The 19,765-nt window shown below is 48.6% G+C and overlaps 1 protein-coding gene across 2 annotated transcripts in view; it reads right to left on the bottom strand.

Moving 5' to 3' along the window:
• Nucleotides 1–19,765, bottom strand: part of ARK2C (arkadia (RNF111) C-terminal like ring finger ubiquitin ligase 2C) — a 103,428-nt gene that overhangs the window by 6,499 nt on the left and 77,164 nt on the right. For both annotated transcript variants that reach the window (XM_074355206.1, XM_074355207.1), the window contains exons 2-7: nt 13,746–14,061; nt 11,989–12,099; nt 7,607–7,736; nt 5,827–5,931; nt 5,441–5,536; nt 235–341 (exon numbers count right to left, since the gene is read on the bottom strand). In XM_074355206.1, coding sequence (XP_074211307.1) covers nt 235–341; nt 5,441–5,536; nt 5,827–5,931; nt 7,607–7,736; nt 11,989–12,099; nt 13,746–14,061 — 865 coding nt within the window. The remainder of the gene's footprint in view (nt 1–234; nt 342–5,440; nt 5,537–5,826; nt 5,932–7,606; nt 7,737–11,988; nt 12,100–13,745; nt 14,062–19,765) is intronic.

Here is a 19,765-nt window from a genome sequence, read left to right as displayed (position 1 = left end):
CAAAGGTCACTCCGTTCTCTTACACTGTGTGTCGGGGAGTCCACACCATGGGCACCACACATCTAGAGTGTTCTACACTTCACCTTCCTAGAACAACCACAGAGCACACTGTGCACACTTAGCACACCCACACACGTGCAAACAAGCAAGCCCCCCAGCCCCTGCCACATGGCATAGGACTGATCACCAGCCCCACGGAGGAACGGACAGGGACTGGAAAAACAAGGCTCCTACCTCACGTCCTCTCCGTCTTCCAGCAGAGACAGACAGATTGTGCACTTCTCATCTGTGTCTGACTCCTCCCCCTCTTCCTTCTTGCCCTTGCCGTCCTGGGGTCTTCGCTAGGGGAAGCAGAGGAGCAGCGTTCATTATCTGAAGCCTGCTCACCTGGTGGCCATGGTCCTTCCTCCACAGCCTCTTGCCTCCCTTTCAGCCTCCTTTCCCCAGTCCCTTTTTAAGTTCTTCAGTAACACCCCGACTTCCATGCTCTTCCCTGACCCTCCTCCCTGCCTCCTCCCACGCCCCACTCCTTGCTGCAGGTACAGAGGGTTAAAGCCAAGTGAGGTAGGGGCCTTATTTTTGTTGTTTCAGACAATTTGCATTCCAGGCATAGACTTTATATTTTCCTAGGGGCATAGAGTTTGGAAAGGAATCGGGTACCTACCGAGTCAGTCCTTTGCAAACCTATGGCTTGTGCATAAACAGCTTCCCTGTTTCTAGTCTCTTCATGCTGTCCGCCCCTCCTTCCATCCTTTCCAACCTAGATCCCTGCTTCCAGACTTCCCCCTCCACTTCCTGGTCCAGCATGCTTTATCCATCCATCCATCATCCATCTATTCTTTCTTCCTTCCTTCTTTTCTTCCTTCCTTCCTTCCTCTCTCTCTTCCGGTCCAGAAAATTCCTTTAAGATAGGCACTAGTTCCAACACTCTGTTAGACAGCATGCAGGCACTCACACTTGCTGACTTTAACTGTCCTGTTTTAAATTCTATACTAATTGGTTGAAAATGGTTAACTACTCTGCAGAAAGTTCCCAGCCCTTAGATGGCATGGACCATGGCTCACGCTTCTTTAGGTACAGTCTCACACTTGGCCAAGTACAAGATATATCACTGGAGCTTAAATATATATATATATATTTTTCTAGGAACAAAGGAATCTAATCAGCGAATGAAATCACCCCATCTTTCTTGTTCCCAACTCCACGCTGTGCACTGAGACATTCTGATGATGCTTATGAGCAGAAAACTAGCCGCTCTGTCTCCTTTCCGGGGATAAAGCAGATTGAAAGGTCATTTGCCAAGAGAAAACTCTGAAGAGTCACAAGACGAAGACAACCTGGAGAATGACTATGACCTTGGGGCCAGGTCTGAATGCCAGGTCTCCCCATTCTGGTCCCTGGTCCTTGGTCCCAGAGTTTCTTAGTCAGAGTTAGTCTGGGGAATTCTGTAACCTCATTAGAACATACAGGGAAACCTGTGCCTTCTGCTGTGCCCTATACACCTCACTGCAGTAAGTTTCCTCTTATCCAGAATCCAGAAAGTCAGAAGCACACCCAGAGTCCCATGTAATTGTCACGGGTGTGGAGTATGAACGGGGCCACGACGACCCGCCCGCCTGAGACCCCAGCGGCATTTGCTGGAGGAGTAGCCTCTTTTCAGCTGGCCCTTAGAAAAAGGAGTTCCATAAAAAATACCACTAAGACTATTTTCTATTTTTCTCGCTCCTCATTATCCATAATTTCCCTTTGATGGTTAATAATTTTAACTTAACATTCTTAACCGTGTTTTGCTCTGTCTCTATTTCTTTCAACTATCGTCTCTTTTCAAATTTTATCCTATTTCTTTTTTTGTATTTTTAATCTTTTAGGTCTTCTGGGTGAATTGGCTTATCTTTTCATTGTCTATGTAATTTTTACTTTAACTATGACTTTCTTCAGCATTTTGAACATTTAATATTTATTTTCTCCCTTTTGCCCTTGCCTTCTCTTTTTCATTAACATTCCTTTTTCACTTTGATGTTAGTGATGTTAATTTTCTATGTTGTTTTCACATCCTAATTCTTGTTCTTTTTATGTTTCTATTTGACTGTATGTCTATTTGTTCTTATCCTGTCATTACTATTGTAAAATATCCTGTTTGTTTTATATTATTTTACTCTCAATTTAAATGTTAAAATTTTTTTTACATTTTATTTGGGTCTTAAGTGCTATTATTTTGTATTTTTAATTCTTCTTATTCCTTTTTTAATATTTTATTCTCCTAATTCACCTTTTACTCTCATAATATTTTTAGCTCAACTGTATTTTTATTGAAATATAGTTGCTATACAATATTTTATAAATTACGGGTGTACAATACAGCAATTCACAGTTTTTGGAAGGAGGATATAGCTCAGTGGTAGAGCATGTGCTTAGCATGCACGAGGTCCTGGGTTCAATTCCCAGTACCTTCCCTAAAATTAAATAAATAAATAAACCTAATTACCTCCTTCCCCCCAAAAAACCCCACAATTTTTAAAGGTTATACTTTATTTACAGTTATTATAAAATATTGGCTATTTTTCCTGTGCTGTACAATAATATATCCTTGTAGCTTATTTTATACCTAATAGTTTGTACTTTTTAATCCCCTACCCCTGTACTGACCCTCCCCCTTCCCTCTCCCCACTGGTAAGCACTAGTTTGTTCTCTATATCTGTGAGTCTACTTCTTTTTTGTTATATTCACTAGTTTGTTGTATTTTTTAGATTCCACGTATAAGTGATATCATACAGTATTTGTCTTTTTCTGACTTATTTCACTTAGCATAACGCCCTCCAAGTCCATCCCTGTTGCTGCAAATGGCAAATTTTTCATTCTTTTTCATGGCTGAATAGTATTCCATTCCAATAGTATTTCATAAAATACATACACACACACACACACACACACACACACACACACACACACACACACACACTACATCTTTATCCATTCATCTTAGATCAACTCTTCATCTCATTGGTTCAGTCCATTTCCCCTGTTCATTCTTAGTGTTTGTTCTTTTCTTTATCTCCTCTCGGCCTGTGGAGATGGTGATAGGTCAAGTGTGTGGTTCTGGCAGGAGTGAGCACACCCTGGCCAGGAAGGCAGAAGTTGCTCCCTGAGCTCCTGAACACACTTCACTCCCTTCCATGTTCTTCTCCAGCAGCTTAAAGCTCTTTCTCCAGAGAACAATCATTTTCTCTGAGCAGATGACACCCTTTATTACTGAAATATTGTCATTTCCTCTATTAGCATACTATTCATGACTGATACATAATAGATGCTCAATAAATGTTGATTGGATTCACTTCTGGATAAATCCAGTGGCTCTATGAGATGCTGCACAGACCCAGGTCTTTGACACTGACGCCACGGGTACCCGGGCAAGCAATAATGAACCTTCTGCCAAGGTGACAGCACCTTCCCACGCCTCAGCACTACCAGGTACCAGGCACTGTGCTAAGCTGTGTATTCGCACTGTCCCTCTGGATCCCCAGAGCACCCCTTGTGGCGGTTAGTATTATAGCTTTTCCCATTTTACATTAAAAAGGGCAGAGGAGGAGCCAGAGAAGCCAAGTAAGTTGTCCAAAGTTATGTAGCTTTAGGTGGTGGCTAGGGATTGGATGTTTGTGTCCCCCACCCCCCAAATTCATATGTTGAAGCCTAACCACCTCCCCCAAGGTGATGGAGATGGGGCCTTTGGGAGATAATTAGGTTGAGGTGAGGTCATGAAGGTAGGGCCCCCATGATGGGATTAGTGCCCTTGTAAGAAGAGAAAACGACACCAGAGTTTCCTCTGTGCCACGTGAGGAGGACACAGCCAGAAGGCAGCTGTCTGCCAGCCAGGAAGAGGGCCCTCACCCAGCATCACATCTGCCAGTGCCTCGGTCTGGGACTTCCCAGACTCTGAAACTGTCAGAAATAAATGTCTGTGGTTCAAGCCACCATGTAGATGGTATTTGATTATAGCAGCCCAAAGATAGCTGTAAAATTGGAATTGAAAACTGGCCCTGTCCGATTCCAACACCTAGTGCTCACATTTTTTTTTTTTTTTTTTTTTTGGCTCAAGAAGGGAAAAGGATTTATTAGCCCATTTCCAGGACAGGGACCTCATGAGGGCGTGAAGATGGGTGCTGGCATGTTCCTGCTCCAGGTTTCTCCGTGTTAAGAATTTAATTCTTAAAATTTAAAAAGTATTTATTGGTTTTCATAGCAGATTTTGTTTTGTAGTGCAGTTTTGTTTCATATGAAAATTGAGCAGAAAATACAGCATGTTCCCTCCCTTCCCCTCCCAGAACACACATATTTTGCTCTATTATTAACATCTTGCATTAGCGTGGGTACATTTTTAACAAATGTAGTGACTGATGAACCAAGAGTGATACGTCATTATTAATAAAGTCTGTTAATTTACACTGGGGTTCATCCTTTGTGCTGTGTAGTTCTAAGGGTTTTGAGAAATGTGCAATGTCCCATGTCCACCACTACAGTAGCATAAAAAATTGTTTCACTGTCCTAAAAATTCCCTGTGATCCACCTATTCATTTTCTATCCCTCCCCCAAAGCCCCTGGCAACCATGAATCTTTCCACTGTCTAGTTTTACTTTTTCCAGAATGCTGTATGTTTGGAATTCTACAGTATGCAGCCTTTTCAAGCCAGCTTCTTTCACTGAGTAATATGCACTTAATACATATTTTCTGCATCATGTCTTTTCATGGCTTAATAGCCTTTTTTAAAATCATAGAATAATATTCCATTATATGGACGTACCACAGTCTATTTATCCATTTACTTATTAAAAGACATCTTGGTTGCTTCCAAATTTTTTATTTATTTGAATTAAAAAAAAAATTAACTCCAATTCCTGGGCTATAACCCTACTCCAGATTCCTGAGCCGTAACCCTGGAGAGTCTATCTCTACAGGCTTAGGGTAGAGCCTGCGAATCTGTGGCTTTACAAGCAGCCCACGTGAGCCTGACACTGAGGACTGGAAACCTCCGCTCTGAAGCCTTAGTTGTCCACGTGTCCAGTGTGAGGTTGGGCTTGGAATCCTTTTCTAAGGCAGATCTTAGCCCTCAGTGCAGGTGCCCCCTCACCCTCCTCATTCAGATGCAAACATTCACATGCCTGCACACCTACCCAGGACCCCCTCACGAGTCCACCTGCACACACACATCCAGCTCCCCTCCATTACTGATGAGAGTCCCCCCAACCCCCACCCATCTCTCCTGCTCACACCTGGCAGAGGCGTGGAGAAGACCCTGGGGAGGCAGCCCAGCTTCAGAGCATCTAACCAGAGCAAAAGCTTCTAGATTTTGGACTGGGCTCCTCTGTGGAGAACCAGGCCAGGATCAACTAGATCACAGCCACCCCCAACCCAACCCCAACTTGGCAGGCTTGCCTGCTGGCCTCACCTTCTTGTACTTGTGGGGGAAGGTGAACCTCTCAATGGTGTTCTGCACCGCTCCCCGGGTCACATTTCCCAACCTGTCCTCGAGCTGCAGCAGCTCCTAGAGAGAGAAAACATGTGGATGTGTGCCTCAGCACGCGCAGACACAGACACACACGCATGATAAGGAGGAGGGGCCCTGAGAGACGCGGGAAGCATTCACAGAGCCCTCGGAGGCCGAAAGCCCCCATATCTCTACTCTCTCTCTTTCTCTCTCTCAGTCTCAACCCTGAGGCTCCCCCCACCACCCATGACCTGCCCACCTGTGGGGAAGGGAGAGGGGCCGATGGTAATGCCACCAACCAAGCGGGAGCCAGGCTGGCAGGAGGATCCTCAGGCAGAGGGGCGTACCTCGTAGCTCTCTCGCACAGCAGAGGTGTGCCTGCTGGGGTTCAGTCCCTGGAGAGCAAGGAAGTGAAGCTGAGGGTAAGGGTAGTTTCGGATTTCATGGACGACCTGTTGGGAAGAGAACAGGGTTCAAGGCTCCAGGAGCCCAGCTTCTGACTCCTCCTCCCTCAAATGCCAATTGGCAAAACCAGCACATCCCTGAGATGCTGCTGGTGGATGGAAGTGCTGTGTGTCCTCCTGTGCCCCGCCCCCTCCCTTCCATCAGGAACCAAGCTGCGCCGAACCAGCTCCAGAAATTATAACCCAGTCAGTAAAGTAACCACTAACCTGGCTGGGCGTGAATTTCACGGCAGGCACTGTTCTGAGCCTTTCATGTGACTAATTCAGTTATCTCACGTGATCTGTAGTGAGGGTACAATTACTATCCCCATTTTGCTGATGGGGTAAGTGAGACACAAACAGGTGAAGTAAGTGGTCAAACCACGGTTTCAAACCCAGGCAGCTGGATGGCAAAGTCCCCTCCCTTCCCCTCTGCTCTGCGCTGCCTGGCCAGGCCGGGGACAAGGGAGGGGCACAAAATGTATGGAGGCACCGAATGACTCAGTAACCAAGATAAGTTTAATGTGATTTTTTAAAAAAAATCCAAATTAATGCCAAAAATCCATAATGAATCAAATATCAAAGTTTTAACCAAAAACAGGACCTGACTCTATCCTCGCCCGGCCCTGCCTCACTCCCCTCACCCTGACTCCTGCTGGGAGTCAGAGCACCTCACTTACTACTGCATGATCCTGGGCCAGGGGCTTAACCTCTCTGTGTCTCCACTTGCCAATCTGCAAAATAGGGATAAGACCTTTCATGTGGGGCTTCTCCAAAGCTTAAATGAGAGAATTCACATAAAGTGCTTAGAACAGTGCCTGGTATTCAGTAAGTGCTCAGTAACTGTTAGCTTTGATTCCTAGGAGATGGTGCTTTATAAGGGAAACCTTAGAACTTCAGAGCTGACAAGGCTTTCAAGATTTCTCATCCAAGCCTCTCACTTTACAAATGAGGAGACTGAGGTGCTGAGAGGTTAAACCAGAGCCGGGGACTGGAAGAGCGGAATTTTACTCTAGGGCAGCAGCGTGAAGAAGCTGCCCGGAAATAAGATTTTCAATCAGTCTCCTGCTGCTTTCATGGAGTATCTTCATCTTCATTCCTGAGCTCAAGATGCCAGGAAGGCGAAGGACCCCAAGCTCAACCTGATCCATCGTCAGACTCCTCACCCTGCAGCGCTGAAGGCCTGCCCTCTGCACGTCGCAGCACTGGGTCAGCAGGCCGGCCTGAGGGGGTCTCTGTGTTCCCCACACTGGGCATCTCCATCCCATTTCACAGATAAGGCAAATCAAAGCCCAGGGAAAAGCTGACCCAAGAAATTGTCTAAATGAGGTCATATGGGGTCCAGGGACTACCCTGCTTGCTCTCTGCCCTGAGCCTTTTCCCCGCAGACCACAGCCGGCCACATGGCCCCTTTTCCTCTTCTGGTTCCCCCTACCCCGCCCACCCCGAAGCTTTCCTTTCTTTCTCCTTCAAGCCAGATTGGGAATAGGAGCTGAGAGAGGAGGGGAGCAGTTGGCTAGCCTGGGCACAGGGGGGCAGGGCTTATGAGGCAGGACACAGGGGCCACGACACAGTGGGGGCAGGACACAGAGGGCAAGACACAGGGGACAGGGCACAGGCTTTAGCCCTCCACTGGCACCAACAGGCAGTGAGGGAGTCTTTCCCAGCAGAGCCTCTCACTCACCATCTGTGTGGAGGAGGAGTTCCGGGGGAAGTGGTGCATCCGAGGAGTCGCTAGGTAATGCTGATAGTGTTGAGGGATGGGCCGCACCTGGAACTGAGCAGGACTCAGGCCAGCGTCCACACTGAGATCCCTGCAGGGACACGGCCACAGTGAAGCACAGGGGGTGTGATTCAGCCGTCAGGCCACAGGAGGAACCTCAGACATCGAGCCCATCAAGTAGAATCAGAGTCACCACCTGCCGGAGCTGCAAGGGACTCAGCCTCACCTTGCCCTTCCCCTCTCCTTACGGTGAAGGAAGCCGAGACTCTGAGAGAGAATGGCTCCGTGAGATCTGAAGGAACCAGAACGGTCTGAGCCTCGTACAACCTAAGATTCATGCACCAAAGCTCCCTCCGGGGACCAAGCCCATCCTTGAGAGAAACGCTGAAAGAAGACTCCCATAGGCCGTCTGGGATGCAGAGCAAAGGAAAGACAGGGTCCAGGGAACACGGAAGGGGGCAGAGGCCACATTTTTACCACTTTGAGAAAACAGCAGGAGATGGGCCTGAAGCCGTGAGACAGGAAACTCTCTGGAACCACCCACCCCCCCATCCTGAACTCACAGGAAACTCATTTCACTTAAAAATTAATTCATGCAACTGAAGAGGAACCAGGGCTCCTTGGAAAACAGCTAAATTCAGGACCCCCAAAAATGTGCAAAATGAGATTTAAACATCTTGTCGTAACTGAAAGTAAGGAAGTTATCAAGGTCAGGTCAAAGGATTCGGGAACCACCCTGAAGAGGCTCCCAGCGGTGGAGTTTGGATGTTTTGCATCAACGAACGTAACTGCAATAGGCTGAAACACATCAGGCAGGTTCAGATCCACGAGAGCAAAATGATGCTAAAGAAAACTGGTCCCCTTGGAAGGATGCTAGGGGACCAGTGCTTCGTTTTCAACTAACAAACAACGGGGAAGAACCAAAAATTTATCCTGCCTTTCCTCTGTTAACTGAACTTTAGGGTAACTAAATCGTGGATGAAGGGAAATTGCTCTTCATGAAAATTTTCGAGCTAATAGATGAAGGAGTGATTGAATTATTTGTCACCTTTTTGCATCCCCTGAAATAAATGATCTGGGTGAAGATCATTGATTGCTACTAACATTACACAGGACAGACAACCAGATTCCTGCTGGAAGAACACACCACCACTTATGACGTTTTTTCAGCAAAAAGTGTAAGTTGACTCTGCTCAAGCCAGTGTGCAGGGGGCGGAGCAAACCGAGGGGCGGCTGACGTGACCCCTCCAGGGCGTAACCAGTAAAATTCAGATGAGGGGAAACTACAAGGGGAAAAGGCTGATTTTTTCACCAAATACATTTAGAAATATATATATATGAGGGGCATTAAAGGAATTTCTGCTTCCAGCTGTGACGTCTGTATTATGACATACATATATATTCCTATATTTCCTCTATGCATTTGCCCAGATCCCTGGAGCACCTCCTGATGAGTCTGTCACTTGGGAAGTGATGTAACGCTTGCAGCCAGTTGGAAGCAAACGTAGAAAGCCTCGTTTCTAAGTCTAGCCCCTCATTTTTGCAGGCCCATGGGAGGCCTGAAGAAAGGTGATGTCTTATCCACGGCCCTAGGCGAGCCATCTAGGGCTCCGAGGATTTCTGACCCTTGCCTGGGCTCAGCCCTGACTCTTAGCACCTGCCCAGCAGTCCCAGGGAACCCAGCAGATTCAAAGCCGAAAAGAGATGTTCAGGGGATTCTATCAAAAGCAAAGTCCCAAGGAGCTGGGAACGGAGTTGCTCCTGTTCCAAGGATGCTGACTGACGAAGAGAAGAGGAGAGGGCTGATCTGCCTGGGTTGAGTCTGGGGAGGGTCTGGGATCCTCTTTCATCATATCATCAAAAATCCCTTCCCAAACCCAGGATTCCTGATTGGGGAGCTTTTGCTGAGGCCGAGCTTCCTGCAGGGAAAGGACAGTAAAAGGCTGTCACCTCCACCTACCCTTTCCCATGGGTCCTGGGGCCCAGACAGGGCTGGTGGTGGAGTGGGGTGCGGTCTGTACGGAGGGCAGAGTTGAACCCAGGACTGAATCAGAGGAGCAGGATAAAGGCAGAGGCATTGGAGCAGTGGTCCAAGGTCAGAGTCAAGTCGTCAGGCCTGGGCCAGATAGGATTTGGGGGAGAATTGTCCCCTAAGGCCTGCTGCTCCCACGCACTCCTGGGCCAGGATGCTCAGCTGAGAGCAGGTGTTGGGGAGGACCAGAATCTCATAAAGTAAAGGGGAGAGGCCAGGCAGCCTCAGGGCAGGGGCTGGACAAGGGCAACTGGGGTGTGCCAATTCCTGGACCAACTAGGGCAGAATTCAGTGGTTTCTGATGAAAGCGGGGAGGGGAGGTGTGCAGACACGATCCCCTCCTCTCTCCAGGGCTCCTTGCAGAGGGTGAGAGTGGCCCCCCCCCCTTTAATGCATGTCCTGTCATCTAATTTCCAGACAGAGCAGCTCCTGGCAGAAGCTGCTCCCCTGGAAAAGAGGGGTGGGATGCAGTTAGCACGAGCACAGTTACAAAGAGCCCCTCGTCACCCGCAGGCTGGCCCTTGCTGGAGAAGAGCTAATTACACAGGAGCAGAAATTGTTGGCTCCTCCTCTGAAAAGGGCTTCCTACTTGGGAAGTGGACCCGGGCATGGAGGATTCTGCACAGGGGTCTTCCAGCGTCCCCTGCTGGGGCACGGGCCAGCCTTTCAGGGTCCCGGTCTCATGTTTCTCGGGGCAAGCAGGGGTCAGGAATGCAGAGTGACTGAGATGAGTGAGAAGGACAGGAGATTTGGCCAAAGACAGCAAGCTGGTGGGGCTAACCTGCACCACTGCACCTGATGTCTCTGCAGGGCCACCCTCACCCATGTCACCTGCCCCATCCCACGTGCCATGTTGGACCCCATGTGTTTGTTCCGATCACCCAGCCACACGGGAGGACCCTGGGTGCTCTGTGCACTGAAGTGAATTAAATTGGATTGACTTGCCCAAATTGGATTGACTTGCCCAAATTGGATTGACTTGCTAAGGGACAGAATTTCATCCAAACTACAATTAAATCTTCCTAATTTGAATCTGCTAATTAGAAAAAGGCTGAGCTGAAGCTAGCCGAGGTGCAATCCATCTTTTCAGGGAGCGTTGAATGCAACAGAGAAAACTCGAGTGTGGGAGAAGGCTGGAGATGACAAGCCCCATTAAAACAACCATTTCCAGCATGTCGAGCACCTTTGGCACCCACTCATCCAGACCCTCCCTTCTGAACAGTTCCTGGGTGCCCAGGCCCAGGCTGCTTCTAAAGCAACCCTTGCCCATGTCAGTTTGCCTGACTAAGTGGCTGAGCGATGACACTACTATGGTCTGTTGGTCTGTTTTTTAAATAGTCCATCCCTTTCCATTGAGGTTTTTTTGTTTGTTTTTACATTCTTAAAAAACAAACAAACATTTTTTATCTCAAAGTTGCAAGAATAGCACGAAGAATTCCTGAACACCCTTCACTCGGATTCCCCAAGTGTTCAATTTTTACTGCTTTCCTGCATTTCTATTTCCTCCTCTCTCCATCCATCCATCCATCCATCCATCCACCCATCCATCCATCCACACACACAGTTCTCCATGAATTTTTTTTTTCTAAAATTTCTAAAATTAAGTTGCAGGCATGATGCCCTTTACCTCTAAATACTTCAGTGGACTACACATCTTTTTCAAGTGTTTGGGTGTTTGAATGTGACCCTAAGTCAGCCTTCCCCTAGAACCAGTGAGTTGGGTGGGACCCCGGATCCAGAACCAAGCAATTCTGCCTCGCAGGGCAACAAAGAACTCTGTCCTGAGCTCAGGAGGTTGAGGGGAGACTTCACAGGGCCCACTGCCTTTAAAGACACCACAACAAAGCCCTCAACCTCTCTCCATGAGCATCGGTCTCCATGAGCTGGTTTTAACTTGCTGGCATGCTCTGGCACTTCTTTCTGGACTCAAGGGCCACCCCCTCCAGGAAGCCTTCCCTGATCACCTTCACTCCTGAGACTCTCCCTTCCACCCTCCTCCCAGGGACCATTGTTCACAGCACTCACTGAGCTTGGTTAATGTTTTGCATCCAGTCCCCTCCTCCCTTGCAGGACCATGAGCACTGAGCCCCAGGCTGGGCACACAATGGCACCCAGCCACAACTGAGCTCATTGCTGGAACCAGGCCCTAGGCCCCTGGGGGGGACATCTGGACCTGAGGGTGGCTGGGGACAGGGCTAAAGCTGGGGCTTGGGTACCAAGCCTCCTGCACCATTGAAGTGAAGGAAACAGGAACTCCATGGACTAGGCAAGACCCTCCTCCCTCCCTCCCCTAGGGACCCCAAAGACTCACCAATCAGTGCCCTCAGCCAAATACCTGGGCTGAGGTGTCTGGAGTTGGTGGCCGAAGTCGAAGCTGGGGTGGAGGCGGTGGGGATGGACAGACACGCGCTCCTGACTCCGCCTGCGCGGGAAGAGGAGGAGGACCCGCAGTGTCAGGGATGCTCAGGGCCAGCCGGGAGTGCTGAGCAGCCTCAGCAGCCCAAGCCCACAGCCTGTCTATGCGGCAGTCGGCTTTCTTCCCAAACTCCAGGGAAACCTCCTGGGCAGCAGCCGGTAACTCCGACATTCCCACGGTCTCTAGGCTGCTGACCATACTGAGGCCTCTCACTGCAGGTCACCTGCCCCACCAGGCTCTCTGTCTCCTCTGCTCCTTTGCCTACTACTCCCCTCTGTTCTTGGTGGGCTGTCTTCAAGACACAGATCTGCCAGCTACAGGCTCTCCCACCTCTGTGTACCCCCTCTGCTCCCATCATGCTCTTCTTCTCTTCTCCTCCCTTCTGCACACACTTCCCAGCTTTCATGGCCCAAGGCAAAGCCACCTCCTCCAGGAAGGCTTCCCAGAACACTCCAGATCATGGTGACCTCTCTTCCCTCTGACCTCCTACAACACTTACCTTCTGCCCCAGGCACCCCAATCCCTACAGACATGGATGCTTAGGGCCTTAGAGATCATCAAGGTAGAGGTTCTCAAAGTGTGCTCCAAGCAGCCCTGGCAGGCCCTGAGACCCCTTCATGCGGTCTGTGAGGTCAAAATGATTTTCATAATAATAATGTGCTGCTATTTGCTTTTTCACTCTCATTCTCTCACAGGTGAACCATGGAATTTTCCAGGAACTGTATGACATGTGATTCTGCCACAGTTTGAGTGTGGAAGCAGACTTGAAAGCACAGCTATCTTCTATTAGGCCAGGCATTAAAGAGATTTATAAATATGTGATTTCAAAAGGTCACTCTTCTCACTACATTTATTATAGCTATTTTTCGAAAAACACATTATTGGTGTTAACATATAACTTTGTTGTTATTTTAAAATGAATTAATAAGTATTTTAAAATTTCTCCACTTTAATTTCTAATAGCATAAGTATCAATAGTCATAACCCACATAAACAGAAGCTTGTTGGAGTCCTCGATAGTTTTTAAGAGTGTAGAAAGTGTCCTGAGATAAAAATGTTTGAGGACCACTCATCTTGTCCACCTCCTTCTCTTGACGGTTGAGGTTCAGAGAGGCGAAGTGACTTGCCCACGGTCCCACAACTACTTTGGACGCATTTGATAAGTATTGGCTAATTTTATTCTGCATTTGTTTCATCGCCGGTCTCTCCAATCAGACTGTGGGCTCTTTGAGGGCAGTCCTGACCCAGCCCTGTCCTGTGATATCTCTTAGGGATCTCAGGTGTTAGAATCAGGTGATCATGAAGCTAGAGGGGACATGAGGGGCCCCCTAGTCAAGCCTCCCACAGCGCACAAAAGTTCACTCAGCATCCTAGCCCACAGTAACCCAGCTCCCATCCCTGCACCTGGGCGATGTGACACGGATACACACTAGCAACGGAGGGAACCCGTATCGGGTTAAGGCAGCACTCATTGCCTGAAACGAATGACTCTGACTGTAGCAAAAGCTGCCTCCTGTGCAGACACCCACTTGCTGACTGACTGCTGGCCAAGCCTGCGGGGGTGGAAGCCAGGGATCCCGCCCTCGGCCCCGCCCCCGCCCCAGAGCCCCGCCCCCGCCCCGGGGTGCTGCCCCCGCCCCGGCTTCACCCACCTGGGGTGCGAGACGAGCCTGCGGTGCTGGGCTTCCAGGAGCTGCTGCTGCAGGAGGTATTGCTGGTGCAGGGCCTGAGGTAGGAAGGAGGGACCTGTGACGTCCTGGAACTGCAGGGTGGGCAGCGGGGTCAGCGACTGGTGCAGGGCGCCGCTGTGCTGGTGGGCCGGGGCCATGTGGGCGCTGAGGCCCGGCTGCGACTGCACGGGGTGGGCCAGGGGGAAGTCGGGAGCGAGCTGCTGAGGCTGCGGGGGGCCCAGGTGGAAGTGGCGACAGGAGGTAGCGTGAGGATGCTGAGACCTTTGAAAGGGGGCACCTGGAGGGGCAAGGACAGAGACTCCATGAGGACCAGCACGCTCCCCTCCCCCACAGACCCCGTCTTCCCCATCCCCACCCCCAACACCTGGTGAAACTCGAGACCTTAATCAGAATACAGCAATGTCATCGCTTCTATACACGTACGGTCGTGGTCAGTGCTGCCCAGTAAATGCTCTGTGCAGTATGTGTTGGAGGAGCGTTTTCTTTAATAAACAGATAAGCATCCTTTTTAAAATTAACACACTTGTTAAAGGAATTTTAAGGTACCTGGAGCAGTTTGGCTTTCTTGAATTTCTCCCATGCAACCTTGTTGACACTATTACCTTTTAAAACAGATTCCTGGAGAAAAGTTAGTCCAGCCTAGCCAAGCTCTAAACTTCACTGGGAGTCTAAATTTCCAGCGAGAAAACAACCAGAAGTTGTTTTCCATGCAATTTTAAGAAAAAAAAAATCACACAAAAATTTTAAAGTCGTAATTAAATAATGTGTTATAATATTGTAATTTATTTAAAAGCAAACATTTCCAGGAAAAAGCCAGACTCAGGCTGCATTTAATCTAGTCTTCACTATTTTCTAAATAAAATCGACCTTGATGACAAGAAAACCTTACAAATTCTTCACAAGCAGAGATCCAGCTCTCGGCACTGGGGTCCTGTAACAAGGCAGGGAAGTGGACTTGGCACCTCACAAAGATTTACAGAGGCTTCCTGCTAAACGTGGCAGATTCAACACATCTCCCTGCTCCTTTCCAAACCCCACTGAAATGAGAGCAAAGGAATAAAGAGAAAATAAACAGACAAGGACAGAGAGAACAGGAGAGGTGACATCAGCAGGCAACAAATGTCAACAGATTTTTGGAAGATGGAAAGCAGATGGACGAATTAGCAAAGCTGAGAAGGGGCAGTCAACAAGAAGTGGACAGATCTTGCCACACGTGCTGGAAGGATCTGGAGTTGGGAGGCAGGAGGGATGGTGGTGCTGAGAACTGGGAGGTGGGAGCAGTTCAGCCTGGGGTATCTCCCCTTTCCCATGCAGGGCAGTGACTGCCCCTCAGTTGCCCTGGCATTTTGCAGGGAAACTGAGCCCATAAGGCTCCGATAGAGGAGGGCAGGGTGCAGAGCCAGGCTCAAACAGGGGGTTAAGTGAAAGTCTATACATGGAACTTTGGAAACACCTGCTCCCTTCTGCCACTTGGTTCCCAAAGTCCTGCCACACAGGTGCCCTTCCCCTGCACACGCCCCAGCCCCAGGCTGGAAACTGGTCCCAGCAAGAACTCTACGTTTGGGTTGGAAGTACCCCGGGAAAACAGTTGAATTCCCAACTGGCCACACCCTAATAAAGCCACTAAGTTGAAAAGTTGGTGTATATACACACAGCTTCTGGAAGCTCTTAGTGACCCACTATTCAATGTGAACAGACAGCCAAGAACGATCAATTTCTTGAGGAAGATTATGAAGTGAAGAGAGAGAATATTCTAAATTTTCAAAAAGAAAAATCTAATAAACTCAGTAACAGAAGTAAGGCAAGGATCAAAAAAAATAAATAAAGTTTAAAACACTATAATTAATATCCTTGGAAAAAATAAGATGTTGGATCCATGAAACAAACACAAGCTCCTTTAAAAGGAGCAAAGGGAAAACAAGAAAGCTCTTGGAAGTAAAAAATACATGAGGTGAAGCCTGGAATTCAGCAGAAGGGTTGGAAGATAACGCTGGGGAAATTTCCCAGGAAACAGAACACAAAACAAGGAGACGAGGGAAAAGATGCCAACGTTGGAGGGCTCAGGAGTCCACATTTGACTAATAAGAGAGAAAGAATGGAGAAAGTTATGAAAAAGGATTATGAAAACTATTTCTGAGAACTGAAGGTCAGTTTCTAGATAGAAGAGGCCCTCTGAGTGCCCAGCAAAATGGGGTGCAGGGGTGGGGGAGAACCACACCAAAGCATCTCACTGGGGAGTGTCCAAGCAGTGGGGACAGAGAGATTTTCAATCTAGAATTCTGTGCCCAGTCGCACTATTAATCAGGTGTGAGAATAGAATAAAGCCATTTTCAAACATGCAGGGACTCAAAAAAAATTAACCTTCTCCCCGCCCTTTCTCAAAGCAGTACTGATTAAAAACTAAGAGAAATGAGAAAAGAAATAGGGGTGACATCTGAAAGAGGGGGTTGCCCACGCACACAGCTGTGTAGGGCCTCCAGCAACCATTTCAAGGCAGGCAGGAGGGAGGGCGCTCCAAAGGGATGTCTAGGGGGTGGCGATAAAAAAATACAGAATTACCAACAGGTTTGGCCACATGAAAATAGTATTCGAAAGAATTTTACAATTTTATGGAGAATTTGTTAAGAATTTGTAAAACTGTCACAGAAAGCAGGCAGTTATTACCTCCAGGAAGAGAAAAAGCTGTGCAAGAAAGTGTAATTATTATGCACTACTTGGCTCAGCCGTGAGCAATATTTGTATATTAATAATACAACAAGCATTAATAAACTATTTTAGAATAGAAATGGACATTTCTTTCATAATAATATGAAAATAGACAATGTCAAAATTGAAAAACCAACAAAGAGCGGTATAAGAATTCACTTAGAAATTTACTTAGTAGTAGGTTGTGTGTTTCAGGAAGAAAATACTGGAAGAGGAGTTGGAAGTGTTGAGCTTCAAGGAGTGGGACCCGGGTGGGGAGGGCAAGGGACCGATGGTCGCTGTTTTCCTAAATGTGTCTTATACTGGTGCCATTTGTCTTTGTAAATGACCTGCATGTCATTGATAGATTTTTTTTAAAGTCCTTTAAAAATAAATATTTGCAAAACAAAATGGAAATGAAAAGTATTTCCGATTCACTGAGCCAGAAAAGAATGATCTAGAACCTTAATTCCCATAAGCGGTCCAGATCAGTCAGGCCTCTCTGCCTGATGAATTCTGGCTTCGGTGAGTCCAGGGGCCGTGGCCTGGCCAAGCAGACTCTGGATTCCCTATTCTCGTTCACCATCATCTATCATCACATGTGACCATAAAAAAAAAAAAAAAAAAAGAGGGCCCACGTGACCAAAGGAAAGCAGGCAGGAAGGGAAAGGAGAGATTTCGTTTCGAAAGTTAATGAAAAGAAGTGAAAATCAGGCATGGCTGCAGAGGAGGGGAATGGGGAGAAAAAAAGAATATTGTAAAGACTCCAATCCAGCACTGTCTATTAAATTACAGCATGACCCACACATGTCATTGTAAATTTTCCAGTGGCCACCTTTAAGGTCGTAAAAAGAGACAGGTGAATTTCACTTTAATTGTCTATGTTATATAACTGAGCATATCCAAAATGTTATCATTTCAACATGGACTCAAAATAAAAAGTTATTGAGCTATTTTACATGGGTTTTCTTTTCATACAAAGTCTTCAGTGTCCTGTGTATATCTGGCACTTAAACACATCGTAATTGGGATAGCCACCTGGTTAGTGGCTTCCATGTTGGACAGTGCAGCGCTGAAGGACATAGGGCAATCTCATACCTAGAGCAAAGCATTTTAGCCAAGTTTGCTGATGGGTCTGCCTTCAGATGGGAAGCCCCCGTTGCTTACTGGTGAGATGCACACCCCTTAGCCTGGTTCTAGAGCTCCATCCTGCTGACCACCCCCACCACCGCCCCACCAAGCCCTCCCCCGCCATCCACGTTGGTCCACTCGAATCTCCAGACACTCCAGGCACATTCCCACCCAGGGGCATTGCTCACACTCACGGCTGCCTTCCTCGTCTTTAAAGGTCATCTCTCAGCTCCTGAAAAAAATGCCTCCCCTGTCCGCCAGCCCCCAGGGACACCTTCCACCTCCGCAATCCTGTAGAACGCCCTGTCGCTACCACTCATTTGGCACCTGGCAGCAGCCACCTTGAGCTGTTTCTTCACACCCACCACCCCCAGCTGGCTGAGCTTCACGTCTTGCTGTTTCTGGATCCCCCACGCGCCTCCCTGGAGGTGGCATTCAGTAAATACCTGGTTGACTGACTGCTGGGAGGACTGAGGGAAATGCAGGGGCTCAGGGGGATGGATGAATCAAGACTTGTTGAAACCTAAGAGTGTGCTGAGTGGGGCCCGGTGAGCTCTGGGTTTTAAAGCTGCAGCGCGGCAGGGGTGGGGCGGGCAGAGCTGGCCAGTGTCTTCCCCCTTGGCGCTGATCGCCAAGAACAGCGCCTGCTTCCTTGCCACAAGCCACCCCTGCCATGAGGGCACCCACCCTGCAAGGGGGGACCTTCTGGCTTCTATGGAGGCCCATTAGGGGGAGGACTGACCACCACAGTAGCCTGGAGAAGCTTCCACTCTCCTGCGACCTGCACCCTCCAGCTGATGTGCTGAGAGCAGCTGCTTCTCTCCTGAATGAGCAGCAAGAGAAAAATGAGCAAAAGTATCTGTCATAATATTTCAAGCAATTTTTTACCCACAAAGTTCTTTTGACTTCTGTTCTGGGACTCTGTGCCCCTCTCCCCTGTCATCTCCATCCCCAGAGGGTTCTGAGTCTCATTAGCCCTGTTCAGAAGGGAATTAAAGCCAGGAGACCCACTCTGGGGCCCCCGCCTCTCCCCAGCCCTGTGTCCTGTGGGGTCTGTGAAAGCAGATAACAGCTATTGCATTTTTGGTCTCTAAGACCAGAGGAGTGAAGTTCCTAGGGTAGACTGTTTGGGCCCGTGACAAGCCAATGATCCATGATGTCTGAACAACACTTACATCCCAAACGCCCCCATCAATAGACAACCTACAGGGCTTCCCCTTTGGAGTTACTCTTTGGAGTTAAAAAAATAATCTTCAGATGTTCTTGAATCTACTATCCATTTATCTTATTGGCTGAAATGCCACCAGTTGGAAGATTCATCATGAACTAAATAACACTTTTAGGGAGTGGGGAGAAAGAGGGGTTTCTCAGAAAAAAACCAACAAAGCCATCACGCTGAAGGAACACAGCAAGGGTAAGACACAAATTAGTTTGAGAAGTGTGAAGAAAGCACATGCATCCTCGAATTCTGGAAATGGATGCTTTAGTACCTCCTGAGAGCTGGCTGGGGCCAGTGTGTCCAGGCAGGGGCTAGGGCCTGAGCGAGGAGGGGCAGGGCTGGGGAGGAGGCCTGCGTCCAGCCCTGCACAGCTGGGGCAGGGGGAGGCCACTGCGGCTGGCCACCTGGCACACGTGGGACATAACAGGCGCTCTACAAGAGCCCGGACTGGTGGCTGATTCGTGCCGCATGGGCAGAAAGCCAGAGAGGCTGGCAGCTGGAGCGTGGGTGGATCAGAGGACAGCAGAAACCCCACAGCCCCGTGGGGAGGGAAAGGTGAAAGAGAAACAGAGGCTGCGGGGGCTGAGGGCTGTAGGCAAAATGGGTGGGGATGACAGTACAGAGATCCCGAGTCTCTGGGAGGTTCGTTGACACTCATCTGGTAAATGGCAGAGCGGAGATTTGAACTGAGGTCTTTCCTGAAAGCCAGCTGTCAATAAGAGGGAGGGACAGAGCCCGGGAACTAGAAGGCTTGATAAAGCAGAGGGGGCCGTGGGTGGCCCTCTCGAGGAGGAGAGCAGGGCAGAAATGGCCTGGTCACCCACAGGACATGCTGGGCCAGTCCGGGCCTGGGGACAATGGGGCTGGAGTCAAGGGTGCTGGAGGAGCCTGGGCAGGAGTCAAGACAAGCCAGGACAAGATGTCAGAAAGCCAGAGACGGAGATGG

The sequence above is a fragment of the Camelus bactrianus genome, chromosome 30 (assembly GCF_048773025.1).
Source record: "Camelus bactrianus isolate YW-2024 breed Bactrian camel chromosome 30, ASM4877302v1, whole genome shotgun sequence".
Lineage (NCBI taxonomy): Eukaryota > Metazoa > Chordata > Mammalia > Artiodactyla > Camelidae > Camelus > Camelus bactrianus.
This window is presented reverse-complemented; position numbering and strand designations above follow the sequence as displayed.